The sequence below is a fragment of the Phacochoerus africanus genome, chromosome 10 (assembly GCF_016906955.1).
Source record: "Phacochoerus africanus isolate WHEZ1 chromosome 10, ROS_Pafr_v1, whole genome shotgun sequence".
In the NCBI taxonomy this organism is placed as follows: domain Eukaryota; kingdom Metazoa; phylum Chordata; class Mammalia; order Artiodactyla; family Suidae; genus Phacochoerus; species Phacochoerus africanus.
Window position 1 is genome coordinate 31,840,621 of NC_062553.1, and position 22,916 is coordinate 31,863,536.

Here is a 22,916-nt window from a genome sequence, read left to right on the forward strand (position 1 = left end):
TATACAGTATCATGTCATCTGCATAGAGTGACAGTTTTACCTCTTCTCTTACAATTTGGATACCTTTTATTTCATTTGTCTGATTGCTGTGGCTAAGACTTCCAATATTATGTTGAATAAAAGTGGTGAGGGAGAGCATCCTTGCCTTCTTTTAGATTCCAATATTATGTTGAATAAAAGTGGTGAGGGAGAACATCCTTGCCTTCTTTTAGATTTTAGTGTTATTGAGTATTATATTGGCTGTGGGTTTGTTATAAATGGCTTTTTTTATGTTAAGCTATGGTCCCTCTGTACCCGCTTTGGTAAGAGTTTTTATCATGAATTGATGTTGGATTTTATCAAATGCTTTTTCTGCATACATTAAGATGATCATTTGTTTTCTGACTTTCCTTTTGTTAATGTGGTATATGACAATGATTGATTGGCATACATTGAACTATCCTTGTGAACTTGGGATGAATCCCACTTGGTCATGGTGTATGATCTTTTTTACATGTTGTTGGATTTGGTTGGCTAAAATTTTGTTGAGAATTTTTGTGTCTATATTCATCAAAGATATTAGCCTATAATTTTCTTTTTTGGTAGTATCTTTATCTGGTTTTATATTAGGGTGATGGTGGCTTTGTAATGTGTTTTGTGATTATTCCTTCTTCAACCTTTTGGAAGGGTTGAAGAAGGATGGGTATATGTTCTTCTTCGTATGTCTGGTAGAATTCTCCTGTGAAGCCATCTAGTCCTGGACTTTTGTTTGTAGGGAGTGTTTTTATTACATATTCAATTTGATTTCTAGTGATAAGTCTGTTCAGTTGATCTGTTTCTTCTTGATTGAGTTTTGGCAGGCTGTATGTCTCTAGAAAGTTGTGTATTTCTTCTGGGTTGTCAAATTTGCTGGCAAATAATTGTTCATAGTATTTTCTTATGGTTTTTTTTTTTTTATATTTCTGCAGTATCCATTGAGATTTCTCCTTTCTCCTTTCTTATTTCATCGATTTGAGTTTTTTCTTTCCTCTTATTGGTGAGTCTGGCCAGAGGTTTTTTTATTTTGCTTACCCTTTCAAAGAAGCAGCTCCTGGTTTTATTGATTTTTTTTTCTATTGTTTTTTGAATCTCTATTTTATTGATTTCTTCTCTGATCTTTATGATTTTCTTCCTTCTGCCAACTTTAGGTTTTGTTTATTCTTCTTTTTCTAATTCCTTTAGGTGGTAGTTTAAGTATTTAATTAGAGGGGTTTTTTTTTTCCTTTTTTTGAGGAAGGGCTGTATTGCTATGAACTTCCCTTTAAGAGCTCCCTTTGTGGCATCCCATAGATTTTAAATGGTTGTGTTTTCATTATCATTTATCTTGAGGTATATTTTAATTTCCCTTTTGATGTCCTCATTGACCCATTGGTTTTTTTGGCAGCATGTTGTTTAGTTTCCATGTAGTTCATTTTTTCTTATTTCTTTTCCTGTGGTTGATTTCTAGTTTCATGCCATTGTGGTCAGAGAAGGTAACTTGAAATAATTTCTATACTCTTAAATTTGTTGAGGTTAGTTTTGTGCCCCACTGTGTGGTCAGTCCTTGAGAATGTTCCAAGTGCAGTTGAAAAGAATGTTTATTCTGATTTTTTTGGGAGGGTGTAATGTCCTGAAAATATTACTTAAGTCTGAGCTTTCTATTCTGTCATTTAGGATCTCTGTTGCCTTATTGATTTTCTGTCTAGAGGATCTGTCCATTGATATGAATGGGGTGTTAAAGTCTCCAGTGATTATTCTATTCCTATCAGTTTCTCCTTTTATGTCTTTTAGTGCTTGTTGTATGTATTTGGTTGCTGCTATATTAGGGGCGTATATATTGAAAGTGTAATATCCTCTTCTTGAGTTGATCCTTTTATCATTAAATAGTGTCCTTCCTTGTCTTTCTTTATGGCCTTCATTATAAAGTCTATTTTGTCTGGTGTGAGTATTGCAACTCCTGCTTTCATGTCTTTTCCATTTGCATGAAATATCTTCCTCCATCCACTCACTTTCAATTTATATGTGTCTTTTGCCCTAACGTGAGTCTCTTATAGGCAGCAAATTGTAGGCTCTTGATTTTTTATCCAGTCTGCCATTCTATGTCTTTTGATTGGAGCATTCAGTCCATTGACATTTAAGGTAATTATTGATAAATATGTGTTTATTGCCGTTTTAAACCTTGTTTTCTGTTGATTCTGTGTTTCTCCTTTGTTCATTTTTATGGTTGGATGATTTCCTTTTATGCTTGTGTCCTCTTCTTTTTAGGTTTTGTGAATGTTTGTTTGATTTTGACTTGTGGTTGCCTTGTTTTTCATGTATGTTAACCCCTTCTTATAAGTGTTTGCTTTAGCCTGATAGTCACATAGGCTCAAACACATTCTTTAAAAAAAGGTAGATTTTCTTATTTTCCTTCCCCACATTTTATGATTTTGATGTCCTTCAACATCTTTATGTTCATCCTTTTGCTGTTCCTTGTGTTTGTCACTTTTACAGTTTTTTTCCCCCTTTTACTGACTTATTTAAGTGATTGCTTTCCAACTGTGATTTCCTCCATCCTATTTCTTCTTCCTTCTTTTTTATTTAGAGGAGCCCTTTCAGTATTTCTTTTAGAATGGGTTTACTATTGCTGTACTCTTGTGATTTTTGCTTTTTGGATAAATTATTCATTTCTCCTTCTATTTTAAATGATATTCTTGCTGGGTAGAGTATTCTAGGCTGCAGTTTTTCCCTTTTAGAACTTTGAGTGTATCTTGGCACACTCTTCTGTCCTGTATTGTTTCTATAGAGAAATCAGCTGATAGCTTTATGGGGCAGGGGATCCCTTATAATTAACTCTTTGTTTTTATCTTGCTGCCTTTACAATCCTCTCTTTAACTCTTGCCATTTTTATTATGTCTTGGTGTGGGCCTGTTTGGGTTCAACCTGTTCGAGGCCTTCTGTGCTTCCTGTATCTTAATATCTGCTTCCTTTCGATTTGGAAAGTTTTCAGCCATAATTTCTTCAAATATATTTTCAATCCCCTTTTCTTTTTCTCCTCCTTCTGGAATCCTTATTATGTGTAGGTTGGTCTGCTTTGTATTATCCCATAGCTCTCTTATATTGCTTTCATGTTTTCTCATTTGGCTTTCTCTCTCCTTTCCTGATTGGGTGATTTCTATTATTCCATTTTCAAAGTCACTAATTTGTTCCTCTGCATTATTCATTCTGCTCTTCAGTGCCTCTAACTCAGCGTGCATCTCTGAAAATGAATTTTCTAATTTTTCTCAGCTCCTCCTTATATTTTCTGCATTACTGTTCCTATCCACTCTTAATTACTTCATATTCACTCTCAATTCCTTCGGTATTTACACTATTTTTTTTTTTTTTTGGTCTTTTTGCCTTTTCTTGAGCCACTTCGGTGGCATATGGGGGTTCCCAGGCTAGGGGTCTAATCGGAGCTGTAGCCACCGGCCTATGCCGGAGCCACAGCAATGCAGGATCCGAGCCGCATCTGCAACCTACACCACAGCTCATGGCAATGCCAGATCCTTAACCCACTGAGCAAGGCCATGGATCGAACCTGCAACCTCATGGTTCCTAGTCAGATTCGTTAACCACTGAGCCACGACAGGAACTCCTACACTATCTTCTTCTTGTACTCAGTGTCTATTAGACTGCAGAGGTCTGTTTAATTGTTTACTCCTTCAGGGAAATTCTCTTTGTTATTTTAACTGGGAATGATTCCTGAACTGCTTTATTTTGGTTATATTTTTCTTACTCTATGAGTTTAGGGAAAACAACTACTGTAGTCTTAGATAGGGCTATTTATATGTGAGAGCCCCCATGGCATTTTGTGAGAGCTTACTAATTATTTTTGGAATGAGGGCTGCCTTTGGTTTAGATGCTTGCTATCACTTTCCTCAGTGTGTTCAGGCTGTTATCTTAAAAGGGTGCTGCATGTGCTTCCAGGGAGTTGGAAGCAATGGTCAGGGCTAGTTGCCAGTGCCTTGTTGCTGGGCCCTTGACAGTGGAAAGGACCTGTGGGGAGGTGATGCAGGCTCTTCTTGCTAGCAGAGCCCTAGGAAGTGGCAGTGACCCTTAGGCTGGTGTAGGTGGTGCCTGCAGCATTTTGCAGTGTCAGTTTCAGGGCATGTGCATTCCCAGGGGAGTGAGAGCAACAACAGGCAGTACTTGATTATAGTGCTCTTTTCTGAATCCATCTCTGAGGTGACTAGGGCTGCAGGTGGTGGTGATCCACTCCCACCTCTGGAGTCTGAGATGACTGTAGTGGTTTGCCTCCACCACTTGTAGACCACAGAAGAGGTGCCACAACCTCTAGCCCATGCAAGAGGGGCCTGTTACCTGTAGCCCATGCAAGGGGGGCCTCACCACTCATAGCCCTGCCATCTGAGAGTCCATACACATTGAGAGAAAGATATTTCTATGGAGCTCCATCCTTCTTCCTTTGCTCTCTCCAACAATGGTGCCTTGCTTCTCCTGCAGGCCCAGACCTCTTCCTGCATTCCCTTGGCTGTAGCACTCTGTTCCCCAGCCCTTTGCACACTGCTCCCTGGTCCCTCAGGCTGTCTCCAACCCTAGTCCTCTCCCCAGAACTGATGTCTGGAGCCTGAATTTCAGTGCCCTGCGGCACTGAGATTCTCAGGCTGTGGTGTCCTGGGAGGTGGTATCCATGGTCTGTGCAACTCTCTCTCTGCTTTGCCCTCTTCAGTCCAGCTGCTGTGCTTTTCCCTGAGGCTTTGATATCCCTTTGTTTCAGCTGATCTCCCTGTCATTTAGGCAGCTTTCTGGGGCAGGGGGTAGGGAGGGTCACTTCTTCTTTCACAGTTCCCTCTCAGGAGTGCGAGTCCCATTCTGATTTCTTTCTTTCTTTCTTTCTTTCTTTTTTTTTTCTTTTCTTATACCCAATTATGTGGAGGGTTTCTTGCCCTTTGTGGAGTTTTAAAGTATTCTGCCAGAGTTCAGTAGTTATTCTATGCGAATCGTTCTACATGCAGATGGTTTTTTTGGATCTGTTTATGGGAGAAGGTGAGCTCCTCATCTTACTTCTTTGCCATCTTGATCCCACCTCCTATGCATCTTTTTGAATTAAGGTTTTCTCTGGATAGATGCCCAGGAGTGGGATTGCTGAATCATATGGTAGTTTGATTTTTAGTTTTTGAGGACTCTTCATACTGTTTTCCATAGTGGTTGAACCAATTTGCATTCCCACCAACAGTGTAAGTGGGTTCCCTTTTCTCTACACCCTCTCAATATTTATTGTTTGTAGACTTTTTGATGATGGCCATTCTGGGTGATATAAAGTGCTACCTCATAGAAGTTTTTGACTTGTTTTTCTCTAGTGATGTTGAGCATCGTTTCATGTGTTTTTTGGCCATCTGTATGTCTTCTTAGGATAAATGTCTTTTAGATCATCTGCCCATTTTTGATGGGGTTTATTTTTTTCGTTATTGAACTGCAGGAGGTGTTTGTATGTTTTGGAGATTAGTCCCTTCTCTTTGCTTCATTTGAAAATATTTTCTCCCATTCTGAGGGTTGTCTTTTCATCTTGTTTATGGTTTCCTTTGCTGTACAAACCTTTTAAGTTCAACTAGGACCTACTTACTTTTTTTTAAATTGTAATTACTCTAGGAGGTTGGGTCTGAGAAGATATTGCTGAAGTTTATGTCAGAGAAATTCATTTTCATTTTATTTTTGTGTATGGTGTTAGTGGGTTGTTTTTTTTTGTTTTTGTTTTTTCTTTTTAGGGCCACACCTGTGGCATATGGAGATTCCCAGGCTAGGGGTCGAATTGGAGCTGTAGCCCCCAGCCTATGCCACAGCACCAGATCTGAGCCATGTCTGTGACCTACACCACAGTTCAGGGCAACACCAGATCCTTAGCCCACTGAGCAGGACCAGGGATTGAACCTGCATGCTCATGGATGCTAGTCAGATTCATTTCTGCTGAGCCATGACAGGAACTCCTAGAGAGTATTTTAATTTCATTCTTCTACATGTAGCTGTCCAGTTGTCCCAATACTAATTATTGAAGAGACTGTATTTTCTCTGTTGTATATTCTTGCCTCCTTTGTCATAGATTAGTTGACCATAGGTGCATAAGTTTATTTCTGGGCTTTCTATTCTGTTCCACTGATCTATATTTCTGTTTTTGTGCCAGTACCATACTGCCATACTGTCTTGATGAGTGTAGCTTTGTAGTATAGCCTGAAGTCTGGGAACCTGATTAGTCCAGCTCCATTATCTCAGGATTTCTTTGGCTATTTGGGGTCTTTTACGTGTTTCTATACAAATTAAAAAAATTTTTTTGTTCTAGTTCTATGAAAAAAAGTCATTGGTAATTTGATAGGGATTGCATTGAATCTCTAGATTGCCTTGGGTGGCATAGTCATTTTGACAATATTAATTCTTCCAATCCAAGGGCATGGTATGTATTTCTATCTCTTTGTGTCATCTTTGATTTTTTTCATCAGTGTCTTATGGTTTTCAGAGTACAGATCTTTTGTACCTTTAAGTAGGTTCATTTCAAGGTATTTTTATTTTTTATTTTTTTGATGCAGTGGTGAATGGGATTGTTTCCCTAATTTCTCTTTCTAATCTTTCATTGTTAGTGTATAGAAGTACAAGCTTTCTGTGTATAATTGTGTATCCTGCAACTTTACCAGATTCATTGGTGAACTCAACAGTTTTCTGGTAGTGCCTTTTGAGGATTTTCTAGGTATAGGATCACATCATCTGTAAAGAGTGATAGTTTTATGTCTTTTTTTCCAAATTGGATTCCTTTTATTTCTTTTTTCTTCTCTGATTGCCCTTGCTAGGACTTCCAAGACTATGTTGAATAAAAGTGTCAAGAGTGAACATCCTTGTTTTGTTCCTGATCTTAGCAAGAATTCTTTCAGCTTTTCACCATTGAGAATGATATTAGCTGTGGGTGTCTCATATATAGCCTTTATTATGTTGAGGTAGGTTCCCTCTGAACCCACTTTCTAGAGGGTTTTTTATCAGAAGTGGATGCTATATTTTGTCAAAACCTTTTCTACTTCTATTGAGAAGATTGTATGATTTTTATTCTTCAATTTGTCAATGTGGTGTATCACACTGATTGATTTGCAGATACTGAAACACCCTTGCATTCCTGGGATAAATCCCACTTGAGCATGGTATGTGATCCTTTTAATGTATTGCCAGATTCTGTGTGCTAGTATTTTCTTGAGGATTTTTGCATCTATGTTCATTGGTGATATTGGCCTGTAATTTTCTTGTTTCTGTTCTTGTTTCTTTTTTATGGCTGCATCTATGCCATATGGAAGTTCCCAGGCTAGGGTTCGAATTGGAGCTTCAGCTGTGGCCTATGCCACAGCCACAGCCACACCAGTTCCAACCACATCTGTTACCTATACTACAGCTTGCAGCAATGCCAGATCCTTAACCCACTGAGCAAGGCCAGAGATCGAACCTACACCTAGAGACTAGAGACTAGTTGGGCTCTTAATCTGCTGAGCCACAATGAGAATGCCAAGCCTGTAATTTTCTTTTTTTGTGGTATCTGCCTGGTTTTGGTTTCAGGGTGATGGTGGCTTCATAGAGTCAGTTTGGGAGTGTTCCTTCCTCTGCAACTTTTTAGAAGAGTTTCAGAAGGGTAGGTGTTAACTCTGCTCTAAATTTTTGATAGAATTTGCCTGTGAAGCCGTCTGGTCCTGGACTTTTGTTTGTTGGAAGCTTTTTAATCACAGTTTCAGTTTCAGCATTTGTGATTGGTCCATTCATCTTTTCTGTTTCTTTCTGGTTTAGTCTTGGAAGATTGTACCTTTCTAAGAATTTTTCTGTTTCTTCTGGGTTATCCATTTTATTGGCATATAGTTGCTTGTAGTGGTCTCTTAGGATCCTTTGTATTTCTGTGATGTCCATTGTAACTTCTCCTTTTTCACTTCTAATTTTATTGATTTGTGCCCTCTCCCTTTTTTTTTCTTGATGATTCTCCTAAGAGTTTATCAATTTTGTTGATCTTTTCCAAAAACCAGTTTGTTTCATTGATCTTTTGTATTGTTTTCTCATTTCTGTGCCATTTATATCTGCTGATCTTATGCTTTCTTTAGTTCTGCTAACTTTGGGTTTTATTTGTTCTTCTTTCTGTAGTTTCTTTAGGTGTAAAATTAGGTTGTTTGACATTTTTCTTGTTTCCTGAGGTAGGCTTGTATTGCGATAACTTCCCTCTTAGAACTGTTTTTGCTGCATCCCATAGGTTTTGGATTGTTGTGTCTTTGCTGTCATTTGCTTCTAGGTATTTTTAAATTTCCTCTGAGTTCTTAAGTTACCCATTGCTTGTTTAGTAGCATGTTGTTTAGTCTCCATGTGTTTGTGAGGTTTTATTTTGTTGTTGTTGTTGTTGTTTTTGCATTTTTCTTGCCATTGATTTGTAGTCTTATAGCATTGTGGTCAGAGAAGTATTGAGGTGCTCCAATCTTGGTTCATATATATTTACAATTGTTTTATCTTCTTCTTGGATTGATCCTTTGATCATTCTGTAATGTCCTACTTTGTCTCTTGTAACTTTTTTTTTTTTTATTTTAAGGTCTGTTTTGTCTGATATGAGTATTGCTACTCCAGCTTTCTTGTGATTTCCATTCACATGGAATATCTTCTTCCATCCTCTTTTAGTTTGTATGTGTCCCTAGAACTGAAGTGGGTCTCTTGAAGATAGCATATATATGGGTTTTGTTTTTGTATCCATTCAGCCAGTCTATGTCTTTTTTTTTTTTAAGGGAATCGTTTTTTGTTTTTTTTTTTTTGCCTTGTTTTTTGTCTTTTGTCTTTTTTTTTGTTGTTGTTGTTGCTATTTCTTGGGCCGCTCCCGCGGCATATGGAGGCTCCCAGGCTAGGGGTTGAATCGGAGCTGTAGCCACTGGCCTACGCCAGAGCCACAGCAACGCGGGATCCGAGCCGCATCTGCAACCTACACCACAGCTCACAGCAACGCCGGATCGTCAACCCACTGAGCAAGGGCAGGGACCGAACCCGCAACCTCATGGTTCCTAGTCGGATTCCTTAACCACTGCGCCACGACAGGAACTCCCAGTCTATGTCTTTTGATTGGAGCATTTAGTCTGTTTACATTTAAGGTAATTATTGATATGTATGTTCTTATTGCCGTTTTGTTAATTGTTTTGGATTTGTTTTGATCTTTTATCTTCCCTTCTTCTCTTGTGTGTTTGGATTACTTTTTCTCTCTAGTGATGTGTTTGGATTACTTTTTCTCATTTGTGTATCATTTGTAGATTTTTGGTTTGCAGTTACCATAAGGTTTTGATTCAGGCATCTATATATATACACACAAGATTGTTTTTAAGTTGCTGGTCTCTTAATTGCAAATACATCTCCAGTATCCTGCATTTGTACCCTCCTTTTTTTATGATTGCTGGTTTTGGTATCATGTTTGTGTGTGGATTATTTACTATATATTTCCCTTTACCAGTGAGCCTTTTCATTTGTTATTTTCTTGTTTCTAGCTGTGGCTTTCTCTTTTCCACCTAGAGAAGTTCCTTTAGTATTCATTTTAGAGCTGGTTTGGTGGTTCTGAATTCTCTTAGCTTTTGATTTCTACTTTCAATTTGAATAAGAGCCTTGCTGGATAGAGTAATCTTGGTTGGAGGTTTTTTCCTTTCATCACTTTATGTCATACCACTCCCTTCAGAGTTTCTGCTGAAAAATCTGTCAATAACCTTATTGGGGTTCCCTTGTATGTTATTTGTTTCTTTTCCCTAGCTGCTTTCAGTATTTTCTCTTTGTCTTTAATTTTGGTCAGTTTGATTAATGTGTCTCAGGGTGTCCCATCTTGGGTTTGTTTTATATGGCATTCATTGTGCTTCCTAGATTTGAGTGATTCCTTTTCCATGTTAGGAATGTTTTTGGCTATTATTTATTCAAATATTTTCCATGGCCCTTTCTCCCTTTTCCTTCTGGCACCCCTGTAATGAAGATACTGGTGTGTTTAAAGTTGTCCCAGAGTTCTCTTAGAAATGTCCTCATTTCCTTTCATTCTTTATTCTTTTCCACATCAGTGATTTCCACCAGTCTGTCTTCCACCTTTATTCATTCCTTTGCCTCCTGTATTCTGCTGTGTGTTCCTTCTCGTGAATTTTTGATTTCAGTTATATATTTTACACCTCTGCTTTTTTTTTTTTTTATCTTTTATCTCTTTAGGGCCACACTCACACCATGTGGAGGTTCCCTGGCTAGGGGTTGAATTGGAGCTGTAGCCACCAGCCTACACCACAGCCACAGCAACACAGGATTGGAGCCGCATCTGCAACCCACACCACAGCTCACAGCAATCCTGGATCTGTAACCCTTTAAACAAGGCCAGGGATTGAATCTGTGTCCTCACGGATACTATGCAGATTTGTTTCTGCTGAGCCACAATGGGAACTCCCATCTCTACTTGTTCAATCTTTAAATCTTCTATTTCTTCGTTCAGTGTTTCTTGTAATTTATCAATCTTTGCTCCAGTTTTTCCCCCAAGATCTTATATAATCTTTACTGTCATTACTCTAAAGCCTTTTTCATGGAGGTTGCTAATCTCCAGTTCACTTAGCTGTTTTTATTTTTTTTCTTATTTCATCTGGGTCATATTTCTCTGCCTTTTCATTTTGTATAGATTTTTGTATGGTCTCCTTTTTGCAGACTCTACATAGGGTTACAGCCTCTCTTGATTCTGGTGTCTGCTCCCTTATGGGTGATGGTGATACAGGGGCTTGTTCCAGGCTTCCTGATAGGAGGGACTGGTGCTTGCCCACTGGTAGGTAGGGCTGAGACTTGTCCCTCTGGTGGGCGGGGCCTTGTCTCTGGATGTGATTAGAGGCAGCTGTGTGCCTAGGAGGACTTTAGCCAGTCTGTTTGCTAATGGGTGGGGCTGTGTTCCCACCCTGCTTGTCTGGATGGGGCTAGATTTTTCCAAAATGGCAGCCTCCAGGGGTGACTATTCCTGGGACCTCAGCCTCCAAATGCTCTGCCCCCACAGCAAGCAACAGCTACCTCCCAGGAGATTCTCCAAGACCTACAGGTAGGTCTGACCCAGATTCTTATGGAGTCCTTGCTTTGCTCTGGAACCAGTGAACATGAAACCCTGTATTTGCCATCCAAGAGTGGAGTCTCTGTTTCCCTCAGTCCTCTATAGCTTCTACACACAAGCCTGATGGCTTTCAACACCAATTGCTCTAGGGGCTCCTCTTCCCAATGCCAGACCTCTAGGTGTGGGAACCCCACGTGGGACTTGGAACTCTCCCTCCTATGGGACAGCCTCTGTGATACAGTTATTTTCCAGTTTATGGGTCACCCACCCAGTGTGTATGTGATTGCTTATGTTGAAAGTGTCCCTTGTACTGCCTTGATGTGGCTTCTTTTCTTTGGGTGTAGTATATCTTTTTTGGTAATTTTCAGTCTATTTTATGGGTGGTTGTTCAGCAGTTGTAATTTTGGTGTTTTCATGAGAGAAGGTGAGCTGAGTCCTACTCTGCTGTCTTGTCCCAGTCCTCTCTCTACTTTTATCTTTGCTCTTCTCCTGAGTGTTCTTCCCTTGCCTACTCTCGACCCCAGCCTTTCCAAGCACTTTGTCAACATTAGTTCATTTTAGGTCACAGATAATAAGTAAGTTCTGTGAGAGTTCCCGTCATGGCTCAGTGGAAACAAATCTGAGTAGTCTCCATGAGGATGCAGGTTCGATCTCTGGCCTCACTCAGTGGGTTAAGGATCTGGCATTGCCGTGAGCTGTGGTGTAGGTCACAGATTCACCCTGGGTCTGGTGTGGCTGTGGCTGTGGTGTAGGCCAGTGGCTACAGTTCTGATTTGACCCCTAGCCTGGGAACCTCCATATGTCATGGGTGTGGCTCTAAAAAGACAAAGGACAAAAAAACCCACAACCCTCTGTAATTCTTTTTTTTTTTTTTTTTCCTTCTACTATTGGGTTCACAAATGCGGAGTTTAAATACAAAGAAAGTCATTTCCTGAGTCTTATGGGATATATTAGAGACTAGGGCCTAAAACCCATTTTTTAAATAAACCCTTTTATTTTTACTGAAACACTGATATATATTTGTAATATACACCGTAACAGTTAACTCCTACATTTAGTAACTGCTTCTTTAATTTATAGCGGGACCCATCTGAGACAGTGTCTGTGAAAGATGTTTTGGCCCGTGCTGCAGCGAAGGGTCTACTGGATGGGATTGAGTTGGGTAAACCTTCAAAACGGGAGAAGAAGAAGAAGAAGTCAAAAACGTCATTGCCAAAAGCTTCCACAGATAATAACATCATCCAAATGAAAATTGCTGAGTTCCTGAGTCGAGAAGCTAACGCAAATGTTAACCGGTCAGAGACATTAACAACAAAAACATCTCTTCCACAGAAAAATGCAGATCAAGTGGGTTCCTCCTCACAGGTCAGAAAATCCAACAAGCCTGCCAGCAATCCTTTAGTGCCTACATTTATGAAGAATACACCTCGAACCAGACTATATGAACGGCCGACAAACTTTGTAAGACCTCGCCCAGAAGACAGAATGATTGCACTGAAACCCGTAGAGATTGTTTTGCCTCCAGTAATGTTGCCATTTTCCAGTTCCCAAGGGATCAGATCTCACATACCAACTCAGCATTTTTACTGTCATTGTATTGGACCGAAGACCGTTGTACCCAGCTATCTTCCCACACCATCAATACCCAGAAGAGGGGAAAAGCGTAAAGAAAACTTACCTTCCTCTCTACCCAGGCATCCTCGACCATGGCTTTGACATCTTGTGTTTTTTTACAGGGGTCAAGAGTAGTTTTTTCAAAGTGTGATATTCCTCTGAAGATTAGACATCCTTACACAAAACACTCATCCTTTTAGTCACTTAGTATCTTCTAAATGTGATTATTACCTTCAAGAGAATTGAGACCAGTGAGCATAACGTAGGTGAATTAAGGCAGAATTCAGAGATTTCAGCAGCTGAGTGCTGATCTGCTTTGGAATGTCTAGTTGTAGACTTGGTATCAGCTGTTAGAATTTGTTTCACTCTTAACTCTCAGTCTGATTTTAGGACACCAGTTTTTTGAAAACGCTGCAACAATTTTTCCTGAAGGGAAATACTGTCTGCTTTATAACAGACTTCTTTTCGAAGTTAATTTGCGAGGCAGTTTATTAGAAAGCATATAGAAAAGATGCTCTCCAGTACTGAGTCGTCTGTAGCTTAATATGTTCAGTTATTATCAAGGTTGATTTTTCCCTTAAACATCAAAACAGCCTTTAACAGGGGATATTGTGAGCTTTTGTGACATGACTGAGTTGAGTATGAGTAGGAAGAGCAGGAAGGTCCAAAGTTGGAGGTGTGGGTAGGTCACATGTCCGTTCAGAATGAAAACTTTCTCACTGGAAGAGCTTCCAGGATCCTGAACTTATGAATGAACGTTAAGATCTCCCTTCTGACTGTTTATGCCAAATACTGTTTTAATAAAGTGACTGTAAGCAAATTTCCATCTAAATAGTAATTCTGAGGAAGAGGCAAATCTGTCAAATACAAGTGACACTGTTACTGTTGAGGCATTTATATAAATTTCCAATTCAAAGATCAGGTCATTTCAGATGGCACACAGTAATCAAATTTGGTAAATCATTTCGGACACAATTAAAATATATTGTAGAATTACTTTAATTACATTAAAGGTCATTCATCTAGACCATATTATCAGTTGCCTTCCAAGAACTAGTTATAGTTATCATTTCTGAGTCTGTTGATTTTTTTGGTTTTCATCATGGCAACAGAAATTGACATTAAATCAAATAAGTTACACCTACAAATCCTACTGTTTAAAATTTTTTTCATAGACACATCCATAAAGTTTGAATTTAAAGTTCTGTTTTCAAATCCAATTGTGTTGAATAGTGTTAATGTAAATTCCTAAGTTTCAATTCAGATGGCATGATTTTAGTAGAATATCATGCTCTTCAATTTGAATATTCAGGTCTATTTCAACCCTAAATAGTCAATAGTTTTCTCATTTGAACTGAGGACAAAAAATGGTAAATTACATTTTAGTAGTAATTTTTTTAGGTGAAGTTTTATACTTATCAGTAAAATGTGTCAGCGAAGAAAGGAAACATGACTTTTTATACTTGAACCAGACATTATCTTTAAATCCCAATTCTCATGTTAATTATGACTCTTAAAAAGTATAGAAATGTTTTAAATGCTCAGCTTATTTTACCAATTTCAAAAATCAAAAACTATATGATCTTTGCTCTAAAAATTGTAGTATGGTTTCCTCCTACTCCTACTCTCTGGCTTAGACTATTCCATGCCTCCGGGAGGCCACTGCAGCTGAACGGAACTTTAGTAAAGATTCCTGGTTACTTTTTCCCTTCTGGGAACCTTTTCTCTTTCCTGCCCTCTTCCCTCTGCCCCAGGCTAAAGAGTATTCCATTGTCCAAAAGTAGCAGGTCTGAGGTTTTTATTTTCTATGATAAGTTATAAAAAGAAGACTTGCTCTGTTATGAACTAGTTCAGGGTATTTTTCTGATCTCTGTAGCAGCATGTGGTTCATGTCAAGTCACAATTTTAGCCACTTCAGTATCTTGTAACATGAATACTGTCACTAAATTACTTTTCTCTTTAATAGTAAGTATATGGAGATTCTGAATTAAACCATTCAATTCATTAAGCCTGTAGTTTTCTTGAGAATCTTTTAAGAAGGGCATGATTAATTACTTAAATATTTTGGTAGAGTAACAAAAATATTTTGGATAAAAACAATATTCAATTTCTAGTGGAGTTCCCATCGTGGCACAGTGGAAACAAATCTGACCAGGAATCATGAGGATGCAGGTTCGATCCCTGGCCTTACTCAGCGGGTTGGAGATATGGCGTTGCTGTGAGCTGTGGAGTAGATCACAGATGTGGCTCGGATCCTGCATGGCTGTGGTGTAGGCTGGCAGATGTAGCACCAATTCACTCCTAGCCTGGGAACTTCCATATGCTGTGAGTGTGGCCTTAAAAAGACGGGGGGTGGGGGGGTGGGGGGGGAGGAGGCACAAAAAAAAAAAAAAGGAGATCCTGTTGTGGCAGAGCAGAGATGAATCCGACTGGGAACCATGAAGTTTTGGGTTCGATCCCTGGCCTTGCTCAGTGGGTTAAGGATCTGGCGTTGCTGTGAGCTGTAGTGTAGGTTGCAGACACAGCTCAGATCTGCTGTGGCTGTGGTGTAGGCCAGCAGCTGTAGCTCTGATTCAGTCCCTAGCCTGGAAACCTCCATATGCCACGGGTGGCCCTAAAAAGCAAAAAAAAAAAAAAAAAAAAAAAAAAAGCTCGTGAAGGAGACTATTGATTACACTGACATTTTTCTTCTTCAGCTTCTTAGAGTGCTGCAAAATGTGAAATAATTACTGGTATTTGTATAGTCTATTAGCAAATTCAGATTTTTAATTTAATTATTTACCATTATATAATACCTGAAACCAAATGAAATTTTGTTCGAGAGTAACTTCCCTTTGATTGAGAAGAAAAGATAAACTACTGGGGGAATGCAAGATGAACAAAAAATAGGTATACACTTCAAATTCTATTTATCTTCTTCCATGTCTTAACAGTTAAATCACACTCAACTGCTATTTTTCTATTTATGTTTTATTGTGGATTTAGTGTCCATATAGTTATTTGATTCTTTGATGTCAGACTCTTAAAGATGGATTATCTTAATGTGAGAAAGTGTGCTTACGCAAGTGGTGAGTTGGTGACTAAATAGGCTTCTACATCCAAAATGCTAGCTGTCCTTCCTGAGTAAGAGATAAGGACAATGTGATGAATTATTCAAAACTTACTTTCTAGAGAGTTCCCTTTGTGGCTTAGCACGTTAAGAATCCAACTAGTATCCTTGAGGATGTGGGTTTGATCCCTGGCCTTGCTCAGCAGGTTAAGGATCCGGTGTTGCTATGAGCTGTGGTGTCAGTCGCAGACGTGGCTCGGGTCTTGCATTGCTGTGGCTGTGGCGTAGGCTAGAAACCACAGCTTGATTCGATCCCTATCCTGGGCACTTCCATATGCAGCAGGAGAGGCCCTAAAAAAAAAAAAGCAAACTTACTTTCTAGTTCTTAGCAGGTAGAAATATACAGTAACTAATCAAAGTAGAATCTTACATTCCTAAAAGTGATTTTTAATCTGAGGTAAGGATAATTTGAAAATAAAATGATGTGGAGACACTAAGGTTTTATTTCTATTCCTAGATATCCATGATTGAGATGTCACATAAACGAGCCAAACATTTTATGCAGCTAAGTTTATTCTCACTTCATATTACATTTAAATATATAAAAGTGGTCAACAGCGAAAGGGGCAGAAAGCAAAACCAAGTGTTCTTTTTGGGATAAACAAGCTGCTGTGGATGGCAGGGAGCGCTCTCACTGATAAAGTACGAGCAATATATTTTCCCTGAAGCTGAAATAAGTTAAACTCATTTTACTGGCTGCATAACACACGTTAGCTGTGTACTGGGTTAAGTCAAGTCTGACAAATGAGAGAGCTAATGGTTTTACTAGTTACGTTGTGCTAACATCAGGGAGATGTTTGTCACATTATTTATGAAATCTTGAATTTGTGTTGCAGTACTTAAGTGACTGTGTCATTTAAGAAATGGAGGAAAGATTTAGGGCTTCTATTAAATGACCTTGTGTAGAATCGTTGCACAAATGTCATAAAATCATAAGGTGGGAATTTTTTAAAAAGTAGCAGTGCCAACAGTTTATCACCAAGAACTTATTTTAATGTAAATGAGTCTAATGTCCCTTCATGCAGTAAGACAGACACAAACAAAAACAATGGTTCTAAATTAGGTGCTTATAAATCCAGGTTGAAACAAAGGGCACGTGGACATGTGGACATCTCGTAGTTTAGTTCGCACGTGTTGTGAAGAATATAAAAACGAAGCACAAAGCGGTGCTTTAAGTTTGCAAAGTAAAGTTTTTAGTTTAGGCATGTTGGCTAGTGCCCTTGATGCGGCCAAGGAGCACACATATGAGGTGGCACGTCTGCGTCTATCTAGCTGCTTTTAAAAAATAAAAGGAACTTTTTAAGTATTTTGCCTTTTCTTCTACATTTTCCAATAAAAATGTGACTACAAATCATTACAAAACCACCTTTTAGGCAATGTATAGTTCACTGAGATTACTTAGACCTGGATACACTGTGAGATAATATCCAGTAAATACAGTAACACAATAATGCAGTATATTTCAGTAAAAATAGAATAAATAAAATAAAAATATTTTAAGCTGTATTTAACAGGTTAATAAAAAATGATAGGACATACAAGGCATAGTGAACATGGCTGCCTGTTTACCGAATCACAGATACAAAGAATGCATAGATAACTGAAGTGTCACTACACAATCAGGTAGGACATCGGCATCCTGTCGCAGAAAATACACACGTACTTTCATACATACTTTTTGGCCATGGCAGAAAGTGTCTGAACATACGGCTTAACATAATTAATCTTACAAAATTAATTGCATTTAGTATGCAAAGCTATCTTTAAAACAAAACATCTGCAGTAAAGTTTTCAGTACGTAAAGGCTATCATTCATCTTAATGCATCGTATAATTGCATATATAAATCAGTTTGCTACTTAAAGCTAGCTCAGTATTCTTGATCTTGAAAACAAATGTACACCTTAAAAAATGAATGGGGTTCTGGTAGAGACTTGCAATATAAAAGTGGATCACTTGTTCAGAATTTGGAAGCTTATCACACTGAAATATTTCACTGTAGATATCGAGATGAAAGATCATGATTGGATTTTGAACAGCTTTTCAAAGGGCACAGTAAGGATTTTCTTAATGCATAATTCTTTAGGATGTCACTGGTTACTTCAGTAGAATAGTATATAGGCTGGTGAGAAGTGTAATTCATTTTTAGAGTGGCATCTTTTTTGTCCTAACACTAGGGTGCTAGCAGACAATCCTAGAATTCTGAGAGGGAACAGAGGCAGGAGGCCACCTACTCATTCCACGATGGTCTCTGGTGGCTAAGTCTCACGGGTTCGGAATATTCCTACCACAGGTAACATCATCCCTGGATGGTCTTGTGGATCGAACGGGCGGTGCTACCGGTACTGTCCTCTGCAACACATCCGAGACACACACTGCAGGAGAACAGTCCTGGGCTGAGCGAGGGCAGTGATTTGGTCGTTAATACCACTCTGTGAGTCATTTGGACATGCTTCCCTACTTAAATAGGGAATCCTAAGACTGCCTGACAATAACTGGATAGACCAAGGGTAATTCTGGGAAGACCCCTCCTGACGGGCATGGAAGCAGCCTTAACTGCTAACTGGGAGTTAAGAAGCATGGGTCCTAGTCCTGACTTTCTCACTAACGCTTGTGAGATCTTAGGCTAGGTGACTGAGGCTCTTTCATTCATATTTTTCATTTCTCAAATGTGTTTTTAGTACTTTCTCTACCTTATAAGGCTCCAATGTGATGATAAAACTGTGGAAACCATTTTGACAAGTACACAGCAATAAGATAAACATAAAGCATTACTTTTATAACTAGATGTTAAATAATGATAATTTTGTCATTGAAGAGTAAAAACTAATGCTTGGATTGAGCTTCTCAGCAATGTCCTTTTAAAAAACGCAGTGTCGACAAGTGTCTAAATCTGTATCTTTACAACTAAGTCTCTCATCTGTAGATAGAGAAGCAGGAAAGTGCTATTTGGGGAAATTTGTTCAATAGTCCATTGTTCCTATGCATATTTGGCTCTGTTATGAAATTTTTTAATTTTGAAAATAAATGGGAAAAATATAAATTTAAAAATACATCTAGAGTCCAACAAATTTTAGTACTAAGTACATAAATTCAGAAACATTCAAGTTAATGAAATTTGTTGCCATGGACTATGCATGATGGACAGACAGCTTTCTGGGCAAAAAGCATTAGGGTAGCACTGAGCTAGGTGCAGAATCCTAGCAGAACGTTTCCCGAGGAGGTGGAAAAAAACAGCGTGGTAGCGGTCTAAGATATAAAGGACGTTTCCTCAACTCCAAATTGCATATTGACTGATGATCAAACTAAGGATGAAAGGCTTACGAGGAATATTTCATTTTAATGTTGTTTATGTAGAGAATGGCCATAGTGAACTATAATTCTCTAGCTGTATTGTACAATATAAGGCAGAAGTTTGAAATATGTCCCACCCAAGATGCATTATGATTTTGTTAATCTCTTTCTTAACAATCGGTTTGAAAACCATCTGAACAGAAAGGCTATTTTTGTTCGATTTTAATTTCTGAAATTTAGTTTTTCAATTTTGAAGCTTCCCTTTTTTTTTTTTCCCCACATCCCACAAACAGCTGTAGACATGAAATGGTGTCCATGTGTCAAAGAGCTCGTCAAGAAAAGCTGCCAGTCGGTTTCTATACTGATGCCAACAGCCAAAAATGGTGTCAACCAAAGGTTTGATTTCATGAAAAACTAAAACAAAAACTCATCATCCTATTTTTACAGCAATTCAATAGTGTCCGGTATACAGTATTTACTCCAATGTTGGAAGCAGGGCAAAGTGCTTTAGGACGTAAAAGTTGCTTGTGACACATCCAGTCAAGAGACAGTGAAACTAACTCAGGCGGCATTCATTCACTCCAAGGACTCGGCGTCTCACTGGGAGGGGTGTGGCCACATTCTTCCTGTGGATGTGAAGGTACATACTGTTCACGATATTTACAATAAGAGAGAGACCTTCCACTGCTCATGGTGTAACTTACTGACAGCAAAAAAAATTAGTCATGCTTCTTTTCATATCACACGATGGTGGCAAGACGAGAGAACATGCTTGTCTAACACTGTTGGGTTAAGGATAAATTCTCTGAAGACAAAGCATCAGCAACTGAATGGAAGGCCAGAGATCAGCTCCTTTTCTTTAGTGTAGCTATTCAGTCTTCAGTAACAGAGTCCTTTCACATCTGCAGCTATGGTGTTTCTGTGACTGGGCGTTTCTGTTTCAAAGTGTCAATGAGGGATAAGACCCCTCGTTTTACATTGGTTGTGACTCTTCTGGTCACTGAGTCTGCTGGCGGAGGAGGTGGTCGGACTTTCTGTGAAGGCGGCCTGGCTACCAAGCACTTCTGGTATCGTAACTGAAATAAAAAGGTTTTATGGTCGTTAATAATGTACCATCCCTTCTTGTTTAATGACTTTCATTACTCAATATGTTTATTTCCAAAGGCTAACGACCTAGCTTCTGGACATGAACCCAAGAGTTTATCATTTTTTTTCCCTTAATGTGGAGTGTTTTATTTTCTTTATTTCTTTTGACTGCGCCTATGGTACATAGGCGTTGCCGGGCCAGGGATGGAACCCATGCCGCAACAGCAACCCAAGCTGCTGCAGTGACACCACCAGGTCCTTAACTTGTTGAGCCACCAGGGAACGCCTAAGGTGGAATGTTTTAAAATTCTCTTAAAAGATCATTAGGCTTGACAAAGTTGTTTTGGTTTTTGCTACTGTTTTCTTGCATTTATCGCCACCTTCTACTTGTTCTTTATATTGATAGGCTTTGATTGAAATACTTCATTGTCAAAGAGTGAATGAAAATAAAAAGGGTTGGGCGAGATTTTTTTTTTTGGCTGCACCTGCAGCATGTGGCATTTCCTGGGCCAGGGAGCAAACCTGTGCCATAGCAGTGACCTGAAGTGCTGCATCACACTGCCGGATCCTTAACCCCCTGCACTGCAAAGGAACTCCCAGGAAGACATATTGCTTAATTTTTCCTCAGAGGCAGGTAATGAAGTAGGCACTCATGGCTAATTGAGAAACAGCATGGTAGCAAGGCAGGGTTTGAATCTGGCTCTACCACTTGTGAACTATATGACCCCACGCAGTTATGACAATCTCTCTGAGCCTCAGTTTCTTCGTTTGAAAAATGGGTGACGGAACAGGGACTTTAACAGAGTGTGTTGTGAGTAAGGAATGCTTGCAGAATGCCCGAAACAGGCCTAGCAATGCAGAAGGCATTCATAAATGTTTATTCCTTTTCCTGTTCCTGCTTGTTGCCGTCATGGCTCGGCGGAAACGAATCCGACTAGGAACCATGAGGTTGTGGGTTCGATCCCTGGCCTCACTCAGCAGGTTAAGGATCTGGTGTTGTCGTGAGCTGTGGTGTAGGTTGCAGATGCAGCTCAGATCTGGCGTTGCTGTGGCTGTGGTGTAGACCTGCGGCTACAGCTCCGATTAGACCCCTAGCTTGGGAACCTCCATATGCCGTCGGTGTGGCCCTAAAAGGACAAGAAAAAAAATTATGCATTAAGATTTCAGGATACATTTTATACACAAGGCTAAATCTTAATGGATTCGTTTTTAGAAATCCATTAGTGCTGGCACCACGGACAGTTTCTATCCTTCAGAAACATAAGGACACAAATTTACCTACTTTTGTATCAATGCAAAGGTAAGTAATTCTTCAAAATTAGATTAAAAGACTAAAATGTGTCAAATGTTTCTTTCTAATCCAAGCACTTAAAAATAATTCCATGGCTGATTTTTAACAATCTTAGCCATTAATGCTCCTTAGAACAACTGTGGGACAGGCTGCTGTGTCCCTCTGAAAAGCACACCCCACCTACAGCAGGCCTCCCGCATGATGCTCTGCCACAGGCCCCAAACCAGCCCCTTTCCATCCAATCATACAAGAAATGATTTTTTTTCCTTTTTTTTTTTTGGCTTTTTAGAGCCATACCCGTGGCATATGGAGGTTGCCAGGCCAGGGGTCTAATCGGAGCTGCAGCTGCCAGCCTACGCCACAGCCACAGCAATGCCAGATCTGAGCCACGTCTGCAACCTACACCACAGCTCATGGCAACGCCGGATCCTTAACCCACTGAGTGAGGCCAGGGATCTAACCCGCAACCTCATGGTTCCTAGCTGGATTCGTTTCCGCTGCACCACGATGGGAACTCCAGAGAAACGATTTTTCATGTCTGCTGTGCATAAAGAATGTTCCTAGGTTTGCATCACAACCACAATGACATACTTCCAAAGCACAGCTTTACAGAGGGGCAGCAGGCATGGCCACAGGGCACTCGGGGCTGTGAGTTCCCAGTGTTAGTTACATTATTTCCAGCGTCAATCAAAATGGTGCCTGATGTACTTCATTTAGAGGACTCGTCTCTGTCTCTAAAATTTCATCAGAGTATTTTTAGATGAGCCCCTACCACTCAGCTGCAAAAAATGCCTAAAAATTAAGTAGCTTCAGAATGTAGTGCTAGACTAATTTCAGATTGTATAAATTCACACAGTTTCAGATGGAGAATCATGCAGATTTGAATCAGGAGGAAAGCTGCCAAGTGAGAAGTGCTGGATACAGAGTGCAAAGAAAGGTTTGATTTCACTGGAACGCCTCACACTGGATTGGCTGAATCACTTCAGCTCGATGCCCTAATTAAAATAGCAAGCAAATGAGAAGAAATTGTTTCTAGAGGAGAGAAAAATGGGCTTGGGAATCAGAACAAACTAACCAGTAATATTGCTAATTATTTATTTGTCATCAGCATTTAAAATGTATAATTAAGGCTGAAAGCCATTCATTTTATGACTAAAACCATCTGTTAATGATCTCCTTTTCAATTTCACAAAATACCTAAACAGTCATCATTTTCGCTTGCTGGGACTCGCCCCTTTGCTGTTTCCTTCACACAGTCCCTGCACCCCGTCTCAGCCCCCCCCCGCCCTGGTCAGGAGGGTCCTAAGGACTCCTCTCCCACCCTGCTCCCCTCCACCAGCCCTGCTCCTTCACGTGCAGGTGGATTTGCTTTAGAATCCCGGCCCTACAGCCCCCGAGGGAAACTGTCAACCAAGGCGTGAGGAGAACAAGCCAGGTGACAAGTGCACAACATAGAGCTTC

General features: G+C 39.5%; 2 protein-coding genes across 15 annotated transcripts in view; one reads left to right on the forward strand and one right to left on the reverse strand.

Annotated features, from left to right (window-relative positions):
* NSUN7 (NOP2/Sun RNA methyltransferase family member 7) overlaps positions 1-14,661 on the forward strand; it is a 94,754-nt gene extending 80,093 nt beyond the window's left edge. The window contains 2 exon segments of the mRNA XM_047799308.1: positions 12,143-12,770; positions 12,773-14,661. Coding sequence (XP_047655264.1) covers positions 12,143-12,770; positions 12,773-12,876 — 732 coding nt within the window. The 3' untranslated portion in view covers positions 12,877-14,661.
* Positions 14,662-16,278: 1,617 nt separating this feature from the next.
* The window catches only part of APBB2 (amyloid beta precursor protein binding family B member 2), a 387,671-nt gene continuing 381,033 nt past the window's right edge, over positions 16,279-22,916 (reverse strand). For all 14 annotated transcript variants that reach the window (XM_047799535.1, XM_047799534.1, XM_047799531.1 and 11 more), the window contains one exon: positions 16,279-20,154. In XM_047799535.1, coding sequence (XP_047655491.1) covers positions 19,987-20,154 — 168 coding nt within the window. In that variant the 3' untranslated portion in view covers positions 16,279-19,986. The remainder of the gene's footprint in view (positions 20,155-22,916) is intronic.